Source organism: Jaculus jaculus, chromosome 6, assembly GCF_020740685.1.
Source record: "Jaculus jaculus isolate mJacJac1 chromosome 6, mJacJac1.mat.Y.cur, whole genome shotgun sequence".
In the NCBI taxonomy this organism is placed as follows: Eukaryota; Metazoa; Chordata; class Mammalia; order Rodentia; family Dipodidae; genus Jaculus; species Jaculus jaculus.
This window is the reverse complement of record NC_059107.1, coordinates 101,567,494-101,583,623: the sequence shown is the minus strand read 5'-3', so window position 1 is coordinate 101,583,623 and position 16,130 is coordinate 101,567,494. Positions and strand designations below refer to the sequence as shown.

The following is a 16,130-nucleotide window of genomic DNA, read 5'->3' as shown; positions in this document are numbered from 1 at the left end:
AATGGACTCCGGCATGGGGCCAGCCTCACCCAGGTGCTTAAAAAGCATATGCTTGATGTTCTATTGACTGCTGAGCACAAACAGAAATCCTAAGAGAACTGGACTCCTGATTCTCCCGGGCTCATCTGATGTTACTGAAAAGGTACCTCAAATACCGATTGGACCAAAGGATGACTGGTGGAGACTCCTAAGGAACAAAAACCTGATAACCCCTCTCCCAGACTTGCTTCCCTCAGAAGTGCCCAGAAGCTTCCCAGTGGGATGTGCAGACACACAGCAGGCAGTTGTAGCCTCTCTTGTCACCAGCATCATGCACTCATATCTACAATATGGCAAATTTCATATCCTCCCTCCCTCTTCCTGCATTATTGATGGGCTGTGCACTTTAAAAAAAATCAATAGAGCAGGGCGTGGAGCCGGAGTTAAAAGAAGCCTTTAAAAGTCTGCTCTTGTTCTTGCTGTTTTGAATAGGAACAGATAAAGCTTTCCCTCTGCTTTGAATAAGTCAAGCCCAGGGCCAGGCTGGCCCTGATTGGCCAGAGGTAGGAAAATGAAGTTACGATGCAAACACAAGCAAATATAACCTAGTGTCTGTGCGGCCATTGCCGCTGAAGCTGCAGGACCTGGAGCCTCCTGCTTTGGGTAGTTTGTCAAGACCACACTTGAGGCTGTGCTTGCCAGAAGACTGGGAGAGAAGACAAGGTAAGGCCTCTGGTTGATGGGTGCTTGTCAGTTAATCTAGTGAATGAGGCAGAAAGGGACGTTGGACATTCCTTTGGTTTTGTCTTCTGGGTTGAGGCTTTTGAAAGATACAACCTGGAGTTTCAGACTAGTTTTACAAACTTTCAATTGAGAAATAGAGGACCTTTTTAGAGCCCACTGAATAGATGGGTTACATTTTCAGATTGGGGCAAGACACCCTTCTGTCCCTCAAAGAAGGCATGATCAAGAGAACTTTCAACCAGCTTCATCTGCTTGATTCCATTCATATGGGAATCTGAGAGACTAACCACTGTCTTTGGACTTGGAATGTCAAAATTATGTCCTGTTCTGGGGTCAGAACAGTTCTCAATGAGACCCAAGGAGAGATGCAGAGGCCCAGGTTCAGGGGACTTGGATGTTGCTGGCAAAATCTTTTGGGTGTGGCAGTTCCTGTATCTGGCATCCCTGACCCAGCGAGTTCCCCTGGATTCTGAAGTCCCTGCTGGGAAATGGGGCTGCACAGGGGCGCTGAGACTCCAGTATTAATGACCAGGAAGTCATTGGTCCTGGTTTACTTCCCTAGTTGGGTCACGTATTTGACTTGACCGACCGAAAACCAGAGTTGGAAGAAAAGCTGAACAAATAATCCCTGGCCATTCTGAGCTGCATGGGGTGGGGCAGAACCTTCTGATCAAATCCTCAAACACTGGCGGTTCTGCTTCGAGGCTCTGCTTTAGTCTAGCTCTGGCAGCTCACAAAGGGACTTTGCTCTTTGGTGGTTTTTGATTTTTGGCCAAACTATACTAGTGGCACCTACTGTCCATACCTGGTTTTTATCAACCAAGTCTCAAGAAAAGAATAACAATAAAATTTTGCTGTTTCATGTGATAAACTGAACTGTATTAAATCAATTAAATACTACTTAGATATATAAAAAAGAAATTGAATGGTCAGACATGCTCTCTCTTGTTTTTGCACAGGGTGGGGCAGCCCTGTGCAAAAGGCCCAGGGCCTCAAGCATTCTGTAGGCAAATGGTTTACCACTGAGCTACACCTGATCCCCGGATATGATTCTCTCTTAACAATTCCAGTATACCACCAAATAGTAAAAAAATCTATGTGTTCCCACTCTGTGTAATTGTGCTTTTTAATCCTACATAAACATATCAATCCCATCCTTTTTCCTTTGCCTCTTGAGAGAAACAAATCTAGTGTTCATAGTTAGACCCACTGTCAGACTGCAAGCTCCTTAAGTGCAGGAACTGCTGGGAAGGCATGTGCATAAAACTAATAAGTGACCTTGGACATGTACTGTGCTGAATAACTCAAGACACACCTTGGTTGCAGTGAAGGATCCCCTGGGACTTACTGCCTCTTCCTCCCTCCCCAACCTGCCTTGTTCGGGTGTGTGGAAGTTGGAGGCCTCTCATGTTCTGTGAGGGTAACCGGAAGCCAGGGTCTGTGTGCAAGGGGACAAGGAAGCCATCTGCCTACAGACAAGATCAGGCCACACCCATCTTCACCTACCAGCACCCGAAGTCCTTTGTCTTAGGCCCTGCCATATTACTTTTCTTCTGCAAGGCCAAATATGTACCAGTCATGGTAATAGCAGGGAGGGTTGTCATAGTTTTAGGACAATTTACTTTAAAAAGGAGCAAGTAAGGAGGCAAAAGGTAAAAGTTGGAAACAGGTTAGAGGTGACAGTGACCTCAAGCCTGGAATCTGGGAAGAGTGTGAGGGAAGGAGGCTCAGTTTGGACATACTTTTTGTGATTGAATTTTGTATACAGGAGCCACTTACTTTTAAGAAGGGTGGCAGTATATGAAAATAGCTAAAAGTACAGGTCAAACACGGGGTGGGGAGAGTAGTTATGGAGCTGGGCCTAGGGGTACAAGCCTATAATCCCAGCACTTCTGAGGCGGAAGGTATTTAAGGCCAGGCTGGACTACATGGCTAGCTAGACTGGTAAAAAAAAAAAAAAAGTGGGGCTGGGGAGATGGCTTAGTGATTAAGGCACTTTCCTGCAAAGCCAAAGGACCCAGGTTTGATTCCTTAGGACCCACGTAAGATGCACAAGGTGGCCCATACATCTGGAGTTCATTTGCAGTTGCCCTGGCACACACCCATTCCCTCCCTCTCTCTCTCTCTCTCTGTGTGTGTGTGTGTGTGTGTGTGTGTGTGTGTGTGTGTGTGTCTTTCCCTCTAATAAGTAAAGTAAAAAAATATTTTAAAATGTGGATCTCATTCTAATGTGTGCCCTTGGACACATTACTTACTTTACTATAAGGTGACATGAAGGAAAGCTTTTTATTTTGAGGTAGGGTCTCCCTCTAGCTCAGGGTGGCCTCGAACTCACGGTGATCCTCCTACCTCTGCCTCTCAAGTGCTGGGATTCAAGGTGTATGCCACCACACCTAGCTCTCAGTTCTTTTATTATTATTTATTTGAGAGAGAGAGAAAAAAAAATAGGCACTCCAGGGCCTCCAGCCACTGCAAAGGAACTCCAGACACATGTGCCCCCTTGTGCATCTGGCTAACATGGGTTCTGGGGAATTGAACCTGGGTCCTCTAGCTGTGCAGGCAAACAACTGGTAAGCCATCCCTCTAGTCCCCCCCCCCTTTTAAAATATTTTCATTATTTATTTGAGAGAAAGGCATATAGATAGCAAGAGAGAATGGGCACATCAAGGCCTCCAGCCACTGCAATCAACTCCAGACGCATGCACCACCTTGTGTATCCGGCTTTATGTGTGTTCTGGGGAATCAAACCTGGGTCCTTTGGCCTTGCAGGCAAGTGTCTTAATCACCAAGCCATCTCTCCATCCCCCAGTTCCTTTTTTGAGAACTTTCATAGTCCCATCAGGTTATACTCTGTAAGTCCCTTCTCTCTTGCCCCATTCCACTAAGGGCCCTCCTCAGTAGGATCATCAATAACCAATAATGTGAGGTCATGAATGCACCAGTGTCTGTGGGGTGGGGAGATGACAATGCAGATATTTCCACCTCCTTGTGAGCAATGTTCCTTAAGCCTTGGTGGGAGCGTCAGTCTTCTTTAGTGTTGAGCTCTCATCAGCCCTTGTTTTTCTGCTTTAATGAATTTTTAGTCTCCTCAATGTCATCTCCCTGGAGGAGGCTGTCAGGTGTAGTGAGAGCAGCACTCATATTTAATGAACCACTTCCTGCATAATGTTCCCTAAGCCCTGGCAGGTGTGATAGAGACCCCTCCTTTCCTCTGCGCAGTGGGCTTTCTTTTCTTGACATTTGGATGGATCTCCCTGGTATTCACTGCCAAGGATGAATTCTAGCCAAGACTAGAGCAGCATGGATAGAAGGGGGTAAGCACAGACATTTAGACCTGTTTGTGCGCTGGAGCTGGTCGTGCTGGCACACACCTTTAGTCCCAGCATGCATTCATTTATTTATTTATTTTTGGTATTTTGAGGTAGGGTCTCACTCTAGGCCAGGCTGACCTGGAATTCACTATGGAGTCTCAGGGTGGCCTTAAACTCATGGCCATCCTCCTACCTCTGCCTCCCGAGTGCGGGGATTAAGGGCGTGCGTCACCACGCCCGGCTTAGTCCCAGCATTTAGAAGGCAGAAGTAGAAGAATCGCCATGAGTTTGAGGCCACCCTGAGACTACACAGTGAATTCTAGGTCAACCTGGATCAGAGTGAGGCCCTACCTTGGAAAACCAAAAAATAAAAAAGATATTTTAAAAATGCACTTATTATTTATTTGCAAGGGCAGAGAGATAATGGATACGTAAGAGTCTCTAGCCTACAAACCCCAGATACATACACCACTTTGCAGCTTTATGTGGGTACTGGGGAACTGAACCTAGGCTGACATGCTTTACAAGCAAGTTCCTTTAACCTTTGAGGCATCTCCTTAGCCACCAGAAGACTTCTTGGTGTGCATAACCTCTCCTTACCAGAACTCTTAACCAAGTAAGTGGAAGGTGGGAAGCAGAAGTGGGGGGGGGGGATGGGCCAGCCAGTCTCACCATGTGACCTTGAACAAGTCATTTCCCCTACCATAGTGAAATGGTGGCAGATACACCAAAAGGATAGATAGCAAGATGGCTGGTGAGACTGGTGTCTTAGGAGGGACAGCAGATCCTGTCCACTGCGAGGGGCATCACTTCTGGCTCTGATGTTTCAGTTCTGGGAAGACAAGCACTATGTCTCTGAGCAGCGCCTTCAGGGCTGTGGGCAATGACCCTGGGATCATCACCTGGAGAATCGAGGTGAGCAGAGTGGGAGACACTCTTGTTGTCTAGGACCTGAGCCCATGGGCTGAGGGGCAGCATCACAGTGCGGCTTTGCCGGTCCTTGTTCCTACCTCATGCTCAAAACAGGTGGCAGTCAGCGGCAGTTCTGTTAGCCCCTGAGATCAGGGCCTCAGGGCAAAGGCTAACTTGTCCTTCACCCAGCAAGTGCGCACTTCCAGTAGATTCCTTGCGAAGATGGGCCACCCCCAGGTGACTCCAGGCCGCCAGCCAGAGCAACAGAACATGCCATCTTCAGAACAGTAGCTTCAACTAGGGGCACTGCACAGGTGGCACTGCTCACCCCTTCAACCTTAGGACTGGTCCCCTCTGCATGACTCAGAGCTCTGAGCTGGGACACCCCAGTCACCTCCACCCAGTCAGCTGCTGTTACGTAAACCCCACAGATAATGCCTCCTTCACCCTCCTCCATTAGGAAGGGGAAGTGTGTCACAGCTCTCCATCCATCCTCTCAGAGCTTGCAGAATGGCCCAGACCACTTTACAGTATTTGAAAGCTCCCCACTTACTTAAAAATGAATAAGCTAGGCTGGGTGTGGTGGCACATGTCTTTGATCCCAGCACTCAGGAATAAGCTACTAAAATTGTGTATTTAACCTTTTCACATTTAACATCTTTTTTTTTTTTCTAGGTAGGGTCTCACTCTAGCCCAGGCTGACCTGCAACTCACTCTGTGGTCCCAGGCTGGACTAGAACTCATAGCAATCCTATCTCAGCCTCCCAAGTGCTGGCACTAAAGACATGCACTTGACAGTTACATGCAACTCTCCCCCCCTGTGGAGGGTTGTAGGCTCACGAGGCACACCATATGAACTGAGACAGGGCAAGTGAACACAGGACAGGACCCAGGGTGGTGTGGGCAGGTCAGGAGACATCTCCCCTACCACCTGTGCCAAATGACCCGAGAGAGGGAGGCTGTGGGGAAGGGGAGGAGGGAAGGAGTACAGTCTGTATACTTCCTTGTCCTTCCAGAAAATGGAGCTGGCCCTGGTGCCCCTGAATGCCCATGGCAACTTCTATGAGGGGGACTGCTATATCGTCCTCTCGGTAAGCACCATCCTCTATGGCCCTGACAGCAAGTTCTCAGGCTGCTGAGAGCTCTGCTGGTGAGGAAGGGGGGAGGGTGGTCCTGACATCTGTCTCAATTCTTCCTCATGCCATGCAGAGCAGGCCTCAGGTTTGACTATAAAAAGCCATCATTAGGCCTAGGGCAATAGCTGTGCATCAGAAGGTGGGTGTGGTTCCTCAGCCTGACTCCCATCCCAAGCTCCCCACCAGTAGCCCTCCCTCCCAGGAGTAAGACCAGACATACAAGGTCTAATTCTGGCCTCAAAGTGCTCATTGGAAGCCAGGTGTAGGGATGTACACCTGTCATCCTAGAACTTGGTAGGGTGAGGTAGGAGGATCACCATGAGTTCAAGGCCAGCCTGAACTAGCATGAGACCTTGCCCCCAAACAAAATATTCAGCCAGGCATGGTGGCACATGCCTTTTAATTCCAGTGCTTGGAGGTAGAGGTAGGAAGATCACTATGAATGTGAGGCCACCCTGAGACTATATAGTGAATTCCAGGTCGGCTTGGGCTAGAGCGAGACCCTACCTCAAAACAAAAACAACAACAACAAAAAAAGTAGGCATGGTGGCACACACTTGTAATCCCAGCCCTTGAGAGGAAGCAGTAGGTGGATCAGGAGTTTGAAGCCAGCCTAGGCTACATAAGACCTTGGTTTTTGTTGTTGTTTATTTTGTTTGTTTGTTTGTTTAAAAAAACCCTCAAACCTTAAGGGGGCTTAGAGAGATGGTTCAGCAGTTAAAGGTGCTTGCTTACAAAGCCTGCTGACCTGGGTTCAGTTTCCTCAATACCCACTTAACGCCATATGCACAAGATGGCATATGGAGTTCATTTGCAGCAGCAAGTAGCTCTGGCATGCACGCCCCCCATAAATAAAAATACTTAGCCAAGTGAGGTGGTGTATGCTGTTACTCCCAGCACTTGAGAGGCTGAGGCAAGAGGATCACTGAGTTCTCAGTCAGCCTGGACTAGAGTGAGTCTCTACCTTGAAATACATATATTTATATATCGGGGTGTGGTGACACAAGCCTTTAATCTCAGCACTGGGGAGGCAGAGGTAGGAGTACCATGAGTTTGAGGCCAGCCTGAGACTACATAGTGAATTCAGGTCAGCCTAGGCTAGAGTGAGTCCCTACCTCAAAAAACCAAAAATAAAATGTAATAAAAATAAAACAGTCCTCATTTTAGTGGAGGAAATGCCCAACAAACAGTGCTGACAGAGCTACACAGTGGTACTGGTAAGCTGTGTAGTGAAGGGAGACCTGTAAAATAAGCCTGCAGCCTGACTGGGAGAAAACTGCCCATTGATGTCTTGTTTATTGGGGGAACAAAAAGCTGCCACCTTCCCCAATATAGGTAGAATTAGGACTGCCAAGGCTTGTGCCTCAGTCTCAGGTCAACACAGGGTTCAGGACAACTCTACTTTGCACGGCAGGGATGCAGAAGTGCTGCTAGTCTTGCCTTGAAGCCAGGGCAGGACAAGATCTGCATGCTGTGACTTCACTGGCTTCATTCTAGACCCGGAGAGTGGGCAGTCTGCTCTCGCAGAACATCCACTTCTGGATCGGGAAGGACTCATCCCAGGATGAACAGAGCTGTGCAGCCATCTATACAACACAGCTGGATGACTACCTGGGGGGTGGCCCCGTGCAGCACCGTGAAGTCCAGTACCACGAGTCTGACACCTTCCGTGGCTACTTCAAGCAGGGCATCATGTGAGTAGTAGCACAGCAAGGACCGGCGCAGCAGTTTACAGAAGAGGACGCCCAGAAGGCCAATATGCGCACGTGAAGAAAGCACACAGATGCAAAACAGACCACTGGCACCTATCAGACCAACACAAACTAGAGTGGGGCGGCACCACATGCTGGGGAGGATGTGGAGAACCAGAGCCTCGTGTTCTGCTGCAGGGAATGTAGGCTGGCTCTGAAGCAGGGTCTCGCTCTAGCTTAGGATGACTTAGAACTCACTGTATCCCAGGCTGGCTCTGCATTCTGAAGAGTAATGGTACCACCAAGGCACATCCTATTTCTGGTGCATAACCCAAAATTAAAATTCTTCACATGCTCCGGTCCATAAGGGTCTATGAACCAAAATGTTCTCAACAAAACATTAATGGTGGCTGGGCGTGGAGGTGCACACCTTTAATGCCAGCACTCCAGAGGCAGAAGTAGGAGGATCCCTGTGAGTTCAAGGACAGCCTGAGACTGCATAGTGAATTCCAGGTCAGCCTGGGCTACAGCGAGACCCTACCTTGACAAACCAACAAAATAAACAACAAAAACCATGAATGGTGGAGGAAGCTATGGGCAGTGTAGGTGTCTGTTACAAGGAGACTGGACATGCCCATCAGAAGCATCAGATTAAATCCACACCTAGCACACGTGAACACATCTCACAAATGTGTACCTAAGGAACAACGTGAGAAACAGACTGAGACACACAACAGAATGCCAACTTCTGCTTGACAGGGATAATGCACACAAGCAACAGGACACATTTCATTGGAATAAAAGGGGAGAGAAAGGAATGGAGTTGGTTACACTGATGAAAGCAAAAACAGACACTTAACATGAGAGGGGCTTGAAAGGACCATGATGATAACACTCCATGAAGACAGGAGCTTAAACTCCACTTTTAGCTCTTGAGATTAAAATCCAAGAGGAGGGGCTGGAGAGATGGTTTACTAGCTAAGACATCTGCCAGCAAAGCCAATGGATCCAGATTCAATTCCCCCAGTACCCATGTAAAGCCAGATGCACAAAGTGGTGCATGTGTCTGAAGTTCATTTGCAGTGGACGGAGGCCCTGAAGTCCCCCCCCCCAATAAATAAATAAATAAAAATTTAAAAACAACAACAAAAAGCCAAGAGAACACTTGGGAGGCAGAGGTAGGAGGATCACTGTGAGTTCAAGGCCACCTTGAGACTACATAGTAAACTCCAGGTCAGCCTGGGCTAGAGTGAGACCCTATCTCAAAAAACAAAACAAAACAAAACCAACTAGAGGAGCCCCGTGTGGTGGTACACACCTGTAATTCCAGCACTTGGGAGGTAAAGGTAGATGAACATCATTCTTGACCACATAGCAAGTTAGAGGCCTGCCTGGGCTATATGAGATTGTCTCAAAAAAAAAAAAAAAAAAAGGAAGAAAGAAAAGAGGAATTACCAGAAGCTTCAGAATTGAGGCCAGGTCAAGGCCAGCTTCTTATAAGTCAGCAGTCTTCACTAAGGCAGCCACCAGGGGACCTAAAGACTGTCTGCAGCTGCAACTGTCTTGTTACTGTGTAGGAGATGTCTAGTTTGGTGCCCAGGGCTAGAGAACTGGTTCCTGGGATGGGTAGCCCTAAGGACAGGATAACCTTAATGTTTCTGCCTCTACCTGACTTGTGCCCCTCTCCCATTACACACTGATACAATTCCTAGAAGCCCTTCATTCAGGAGGATCTGGGGCAGAATTCCTTTGGTATTGACCCCTTCTGGTTTTTTTTGTTTTGTTTTGTTTTGTTTTAATTTTTATTTATTTATTTTATTTGAGAGTGACAGACACAGAGAGAAAGACAGATAGAGAGAGAGAGAGAGAATGGGCACACCAGGGCTTCCAGCCTCTGCAAACGAACTCCAGATGCATGCGCCCCCTTGTGCATCTGGCTAACGTGGGACCTGGGGAACCGAGCCTCGAACCGGGGTCCTTAGGCTTCACAGGCAAGCGCTTAACCACTAAGCCATCTCTCCAGCCCTGTTTTGGTTTTTTGAGGTAGGTCTCACTCTAGCTCAGGCTGACCTAAAATTCACTATGTAGTCTCAGGGTGACCTCAAACTCACGGCAATCCTCCTACCTCTGCCTCCCAGGTGCTGGGATTAAAGGTGTGCGCCACCATGCCTGGCTTTTTTTTGTTTTTTTGAGGTAGGGTTTCACTCTAGCTCAGGCTGACCTGGAATTCACTATGTAGTCTCAGGTGGCCTCGAATTCACAGCGATCCTCCAACCTCTGCTGTGCTGGCATTAAAGGTGTGGGCCCCACGCCCAGCTCACTGTAGTTTCTTCATTCAAATACCATTTGAGAGAAGACTGCTCTGGCCTCTCAGTCACCGGGTCTGTGGTGGGGTAGCGGCGGGTCAAGTGCATTTATTTACCTGGCTCATTTCTTATCATAACCTATGCGGGCAGACACTGCATGTCTGTCCTTCCCTCAAGTCTCAGTGCTCAACAAGTAATCGAATGCATGTTCCCTCAGTTATAAAAAGGGGGGTGTGGCCTCTGGGATGAAGCACGTGGAGACCAACAGCTATGATGTGAAGCGGCTGCTGCATGTGAAGGGGAAAAGAAACATCAGGGCCACTGAGGTGAGTCCTATGCACTGGCTGTCCTGGCCCAGCCCTCCTCCCTGGCACCTGGGAACCAGCCCCTCCACCCCCCCCCCGCGCGCGCGCACACACACACACACACACACACACACACACACACACACACACACAAAGTGGACCTCTCGCACACAGGTAGAAATGAGCTGGGACAGTTTTAACCGAGGTGATGTCTTCTTGCTGGATCTCGGGAAGGTCATTATCCAGTGGAATGGCCCCGAGAGCAACAGCGGGGAACGTCTGAAGGTCTGGTTCTTTCTCATCTCAGAGCCCTCTCCAAACCCTCAGCCCTGGTCATGGGGCTGGGCTCTCTCAGGGGCCTTCTCCCTTTCCCTTCACTGCCAGCTGGTCCCCAAGGCCCCGGGGTCAACTGCCACCTTAGAGTACATTCTGTCGTGCAGACAGGCTTAAGGGCATGGACTCACCCAGGGGTTCTCAGTGTCAGAGAATCTACTGAGTCTGGAATCCTTCCTGAAGCCATCAGAAAAGCCAGGGGGCTGGGTGAGCTGAGTCCTTACTTGGGTGTCTTTGACAGGCTATGCTTTTAGCAAAGGACATTCGGGACAGGGAGCGAGGGGGTCGTGCTGAAATAGGAGTGATCGAGGGAGACAAGGAGGCAGCCAGCCCAGAGCTGATGACAGTCCTTCAGGACACCCTTGGCCGACGCTCCTTTATCAAGCCTGCAGTCCCCGATGAAGTCATGGATCAGCAGCAGAAATCAAATATCATGCTGTACCAGTGAGTATCTAAGCCTGGCTGCTGGCTTGAAGCTGGCTGCGGGGAGGTGAAAGCCAGGCACTCGGCTTAACTCTTTGCTGCAAATGAACACATCTGTGTCCATTCTTTTAAATTAAGATATCTGTGTTTGTGTCAAAAAAAAAAAAAAATCTCCTTGGGAGCTGCCATGACAGTGCACACCTTTAATCCCAGCACTTGGGAGGCAGAGGTAGGTGGATCACTATGAATTCTAGGCTACCTTGAGACTACATAATGAATTACAGGTCAGCGGGAGCTAGAGAATGAGACCCTACTTTGGAGGGAAAAAATGTCCTTGGGCTAGAGAGATGGCTTAGCAGTTAAGGTGCTTGCCTGAGGAGCCTAAGGACCCAGGTTCAATTCCCCAGAACCCACATAATCCAGATGCACATGGTGGTGCATGCATCTGGATTTTGCACTAGATAGAGGCCCTGATGTGCCCATTTTCTCTCTTCCCCTTCTCTTAATTTTTTAAGTCTTCTTGGGGAGACTTTTCCTGTATTCGAGGGTATCATGTCCAGGGATGCAATAGGGATAAAATCTGGGTGAGAAATGCACAGATGTCTCCTCCAGAAAACAAAGCACACACTCCTGTACACTACTGTCTGCATTCAAGCTGAGTCTGTCTTTTTAAAAATATTATTTATTTTGGGAGCCAGATAGAGAATGGGTGTGCCAGGGCCTCCAGCTGCTGCAAAGAAACTCCAGACACATGCGCCACCCTGTGCATCTGGCTTATGTGGGCACTAGAGAGTCGAATCTAGGTCCTCTGGGAGCCATCTGTCCAGGCCAAGAACAGTGTTTTCCTTTGTTGTTGTTGTTTTTGTTGTTGTTTTGGTTGTTTTTTTGTTTTGTTTTGTTTTGTTTTTGAGGTAGGGTTTTGCTGTAGCCCAGCCTGATCTGGAATTCACTCTGTAGTCCCAAGCTGGCCTTGAACTCACAGCTTGTCTCCTACTTCTGCTTCCTGAGTGCTGGGACTAAAGGCATGCACCACCATGCCTGGCTGGGTCTGTCTTTTTTTGTTTTTATTTTTATTTTTTAGAGCAAGAGAGAGAGGGAATTGACATTCCAGTCAGGGCCTTAGCCACTAAAATCAAAACTCCAGATGCTTTTGCCACCTAGTGGTCATATGTGACCTTGCGCTTGCCTCACCTTTGTGTGTCCTCAGGCTTTGCAAGCAAGCAAGCACCTCAACTGCTAAGTTTATCCAGCCCTCTTTCTTTCTTTCCTTTTTTTTAAATGTTTTTTTTTTGTTTATTTACTTGAGAGACAGAGAGATAAAGGGTGCGCCAGGGCCCCAGCTGCTACAAACTAACTACAGATGCATGTACCACTGTGTGCATCTGACTCATGTGGGTTCTGGGGAATCAAACCTGGGAGCCTGGGTCCTTTGGCTTTGCAGGCAGGCACCTTAACCACTAAGCCATCTCTCCAGCCCAGGTCTTTTTTGTTGTTGTTGTTCCTCTCAAAGTAGGGTCTCACTGTAGCCCAGGCTGACTTTGAATTCACTATGTAATCTCAGGGTGGCCCTGAACTCATGGCAATCTTCCTACCTCTGCCTCCCAAGTGCTAGGATTAAGACGTGTGCCACCACACCTGGAGAGGGACTTTTTTTTAAGAAAAAAAAAATTTTCCAAGGTAGGGTCTTACTCTAGCCAGGCTGACCTGGGCCATGTAGTATGAGACTGTAGTTTCAGGGTGGCCTGTAACTCATGGAAATGTTCGTTCCTCTTGCCTCCCAAGTGTTGGGATTAAAGGTGTGTGGCACCACATCTGGCCTCAGAAAATATTTTTATTTATTCATATGTGAGCAAAGGGAGGGAAGAAAAAGAGGGTGAGTGTATATAGGCATGCTAGGGTCTCTTGCCACTACAAATGAACTCCAAACATGTGGTGTTACATGTGCAATTGGGAATTGAACTCCAGGTTTTGTCAATGACTGCCTCTAATTTCTGAGTCATATCCCCAGCCCACAGGTCTGTCTTAAGTCAAGATCTACCCAGAAACTCCACACTAAAACATTAAGTTAGCTATAGAGTGCTTTGCAAAAAAAGGTACAACTTGCTTGCCTGTGAAGCCTAAGGACCCAGGTTCGATTCTTCAGGTCCCATGTAAGCCAGATATACATTGGTGGCATATGAGTCTAGAGTTCATTTACAGTGGCTAAAGGCCCTGGTGTGCCCATTCTCTCCCTCCCTCTCTCTTTCTCTCTCTCCCTCTGTCATAAATAAATGAAAAGATTTTTTTTAAAAAAGGTGCAACCTACCACTCCCCTTCTCCAGGGTGTCAGACTCGGCTGGGCAGCTGACAGTCACAGAGGTGGCAACAAGGCCTCTGGTCCAGGACTTGCTGATCCATGATGTAAGTAGTCACAGGGAGCTTTGCTTGGGGAAGCCAGACATGTGAAAGCCTGGCCAGCATCCGGCCTCTGCTTTGAGCAGCAGTATCCACGTTTCTCCCTGATTACTTCAGGACTGCTACATCCTGGACCAAAGTGGAACCAAGATCTATGTGTGGAAAGGCAAAGGAGCCACAAAGGTTGAGAGGCAAGCAGCCATGTCCAAAGCTCTGGTAAGCTGGAGATGTGCAAACTACTTGATAATTCTTTTTTCCTTTTTTTTTTTTTTTTGAGGCAGGGTCTCACTGTAGCCCAGGCAGGCCTCAAACTCAGTGATCCTCCTGCCTCAGCCTCCAGAATGCTGGGACTAAAGGCATGCGCCACCACACCCGGCTACTTGAATAATTCTGCCAGTGTCAGTGTGGGTGTGTGCCGAGCCACACCAGGCACTTGAGCAGACATAATAGTTACATATGTGGACTTGTGTCATACAGACAAGCTGGAATTCAGATGCAGCTGAATGTTCTAGGCAAGACCACCGAGTGCCTCTGACCCTTAGTTTCCTGTATCTAAGCAGGGTAACAGCCAGCTCCCAGGGGTGTTGTCAGTGTTCGAGTACTCAGGGCGGTACGCGGAACACAACCATTCACTCTAGCCCAGGCTGACCTGGCATTCACTCTGGAGTCCCAGGCTGGCTTCAAACTCACAGCAATCCTCCTATCTCTGCCTCCCAAGAGCCAGGATTACAGGCATGAGCCATCACACCTAGCTACCTATTCACTGTTTTGTTGTTGTTGTTTTGTTTTTTGAGGTAGGGTTTCATTCTAGCCCAGGCTGACCTGGAATTCACTATGTAGTCTCAGGCTGGCCTCAAACTCACAGCGATCCTCCTACCTCTGCCTCCTGAGTGCTGGGATTAAAGGTGTGCACCACCACACCCAGTTTACCTTGTCATTCTTTGAGGTAGGTAATGATTTGTAAAAGTGAGTTAGAATTTGACTGTGACTCCTAGGGACAGGGGGAATTTTACCACCTGGCTTCAGAGGTGTGAATTACCAGATTAGCAAAGACTGCATGCCCTCAGTGAGCTGATTTTGTATGGGGATGGGGGTGCAGGACTTCATCAAGATGAAGGGCTATCCCAGCAGTACCAATGTGGAGACTGTCAATGACGGTGCTGAGTCAGCCATGTTCAAGCAGTTGTTCCAGAAGTGGTCGGTGAAAGAGCAGACCACAGGCCTGGGGAAAACATTCAGCCTTGGCAAAATTGGTAAGACTGCCCCTGAAACCTCCTCTTCCACTGGGACTGTAGAAGAGGCATGCCTGCTGCTCACGTGCTTGGCTTTTTCACCCTTCCCTTGCAGCTAAAGTTTTCCAGGACAAGTTTGATGTGACCCTGCTGCACACCAAGCCAGAGGTGGCTGCCCAAGAAAGGATGGTGGATGATGGCAATGGGAAGGTTGAGGTGAATCCGGGAGGGTAGTGCGGGCCCTCTCAGCTGTACCTGCCGCAGGCAGCGGATGGGTTTGGGATGCTTGGCTTACCTTTCCCTTGATATCTTCATCATCTCTAAGAGGCTTGGGGTTGGCATACTGCCAACAATGCTTTGGGGGTGTCGGGAGTCACATCCCTCAATGGGCTATTACTTGGCAGACATATTCAAGTCATTGCTCAGCTCACATAGACCCAGTTGCATGATGGGAGACACTGGACTGGTGTTACCCTGTTCTCAGCATTCAAAGCATACTAGCGTGACAAGCCTTCACCCAGGGAGAGGGGGAGGGAACATGTGGCACAGTCACTAGCACCTTGCCCACCTGGGTTCTCCATTCAAGATGGCCCAGTTCCTTTCAGGTTGTACTCTCTGGACAGGATGACCCTACCTGGGGACCTGTGTCTCCTATGTACCCAGGTCTGGAGAATTGAGAACCTGGAGCTGGTCCCTGTGGAACATCAGTGGCACGGCTTCTTCTACGGGGGAGACTGCTATCTGATTCTCTACACATATGAGGTGAACAGGAAGCCCCATTACATCTTGTACATCTGGCAGGTAGGCTTGGTGCCAACTCTCAGCTTTGGGTCTGGATGCCTCCTTGACCACTGGAGTGGAGCCCATCACTCCCTCTCACCATCACAGGGTCGCCACGCCTCACAGGATGAGCTGGCAGCCTCAGCCTACCAGGCCGTGGAGGTGGATCGGCAGTTTAATGGGGCCCCTGTGCAGGTTCGGGTCAGTATGGGGAAGGAACCGCGCCACTTCATGACTATCTTCAGGGGGAAGCTGGTTATCTATGAGGTGAGGACCCACAGAAAAGGATACCCTAAGCAGGGGTGCTCAGAGCTAACAAGGCAGTGGGGGCCACGGGAGAGGTGAGGATTGGAATAGGGGCAAGTCTGACTCAGACACAAAGGGTTAGTCTGAGATGCTCAAGAGAATCCCAGACACCTAAGGCTCCAAGTCCAAACCACTGTTCCATTAGTGTTCATGGTCTCTGGCAATCTGAGCCACATTACCTGTGCAGACACGGTAGCCTCGGCTCCCCACCTTGTACCCTCTTGATGCTGGCACCCCTTACCCACCACCAAAATCTGCCCCTTCTAGTTCAAGGCCCA

At 48.7% G+C, this 16,130-nt stretch overlaps 1 protein-coding gene across 1 annotated transcript in view; it reads left to right on the top strand.

Moving 5' to 3' along the window:
• The first annotated feature begins 379 nt into the window (after positions 1 to 379).
• Positions 380 to 16,130, top strand: part of Avil (advillin) — a 28,822-nt gene continuing 13,071 nt past the window's right edge. Inside the window, exons 1-13 of the mRNA XM_004650041.2 lie at positions 380 to 702; positions 4,865 to 4,949; positions 5,963 to 6,037; positions 7,580 to 7,776; positions 10,297 to 10,405; positions 10,559 to 10,669; positions 10,959 to 11,161; positions 13,462 to 13,540; positions 13,652 to 13,750; positions 14,634 to 14,787; positions 14,882 to 14,982; positions 15,430 to 15,567; positions 15,655 to 15,813. Coding sequence (XP_004650098.2) covers positions 4,884 to 4,949; positions 5,963 to 6,037; positions 7,580 to 7,776; positions 10,297 to 10,405; positions 10,559 to 10,669; positions 10,959 to 11,161; positions 13,462 to 13,540; positions 13,652 to 13,750; positions 14,634 to 14,787; positions 14,882 to 14,982; positions 15,430 to 15,567; positions 15,655 to 15,813 — 1,491 coding nt within the window. The 5' untranslated portion in view covers positions 380 to 702; positions 4,865 to 4,883. The remainder of the gene's footprint in view (positions 703 to 4,864; positions 4,950 to 5,962; positions 6,038 to 7,579; positions 7,777 to 10,296; positions 10,406 to 10,558; positions 10,670 to 10,958; positions 11,162 to 13,461; positions 13,541 to 13,651; positions 13,751 to 14,633; positions 14,788 to 14,881; positions 14,983 to 15,429; positions 15,568 to 15,654; positions 15,814 to 16,130) is intronic.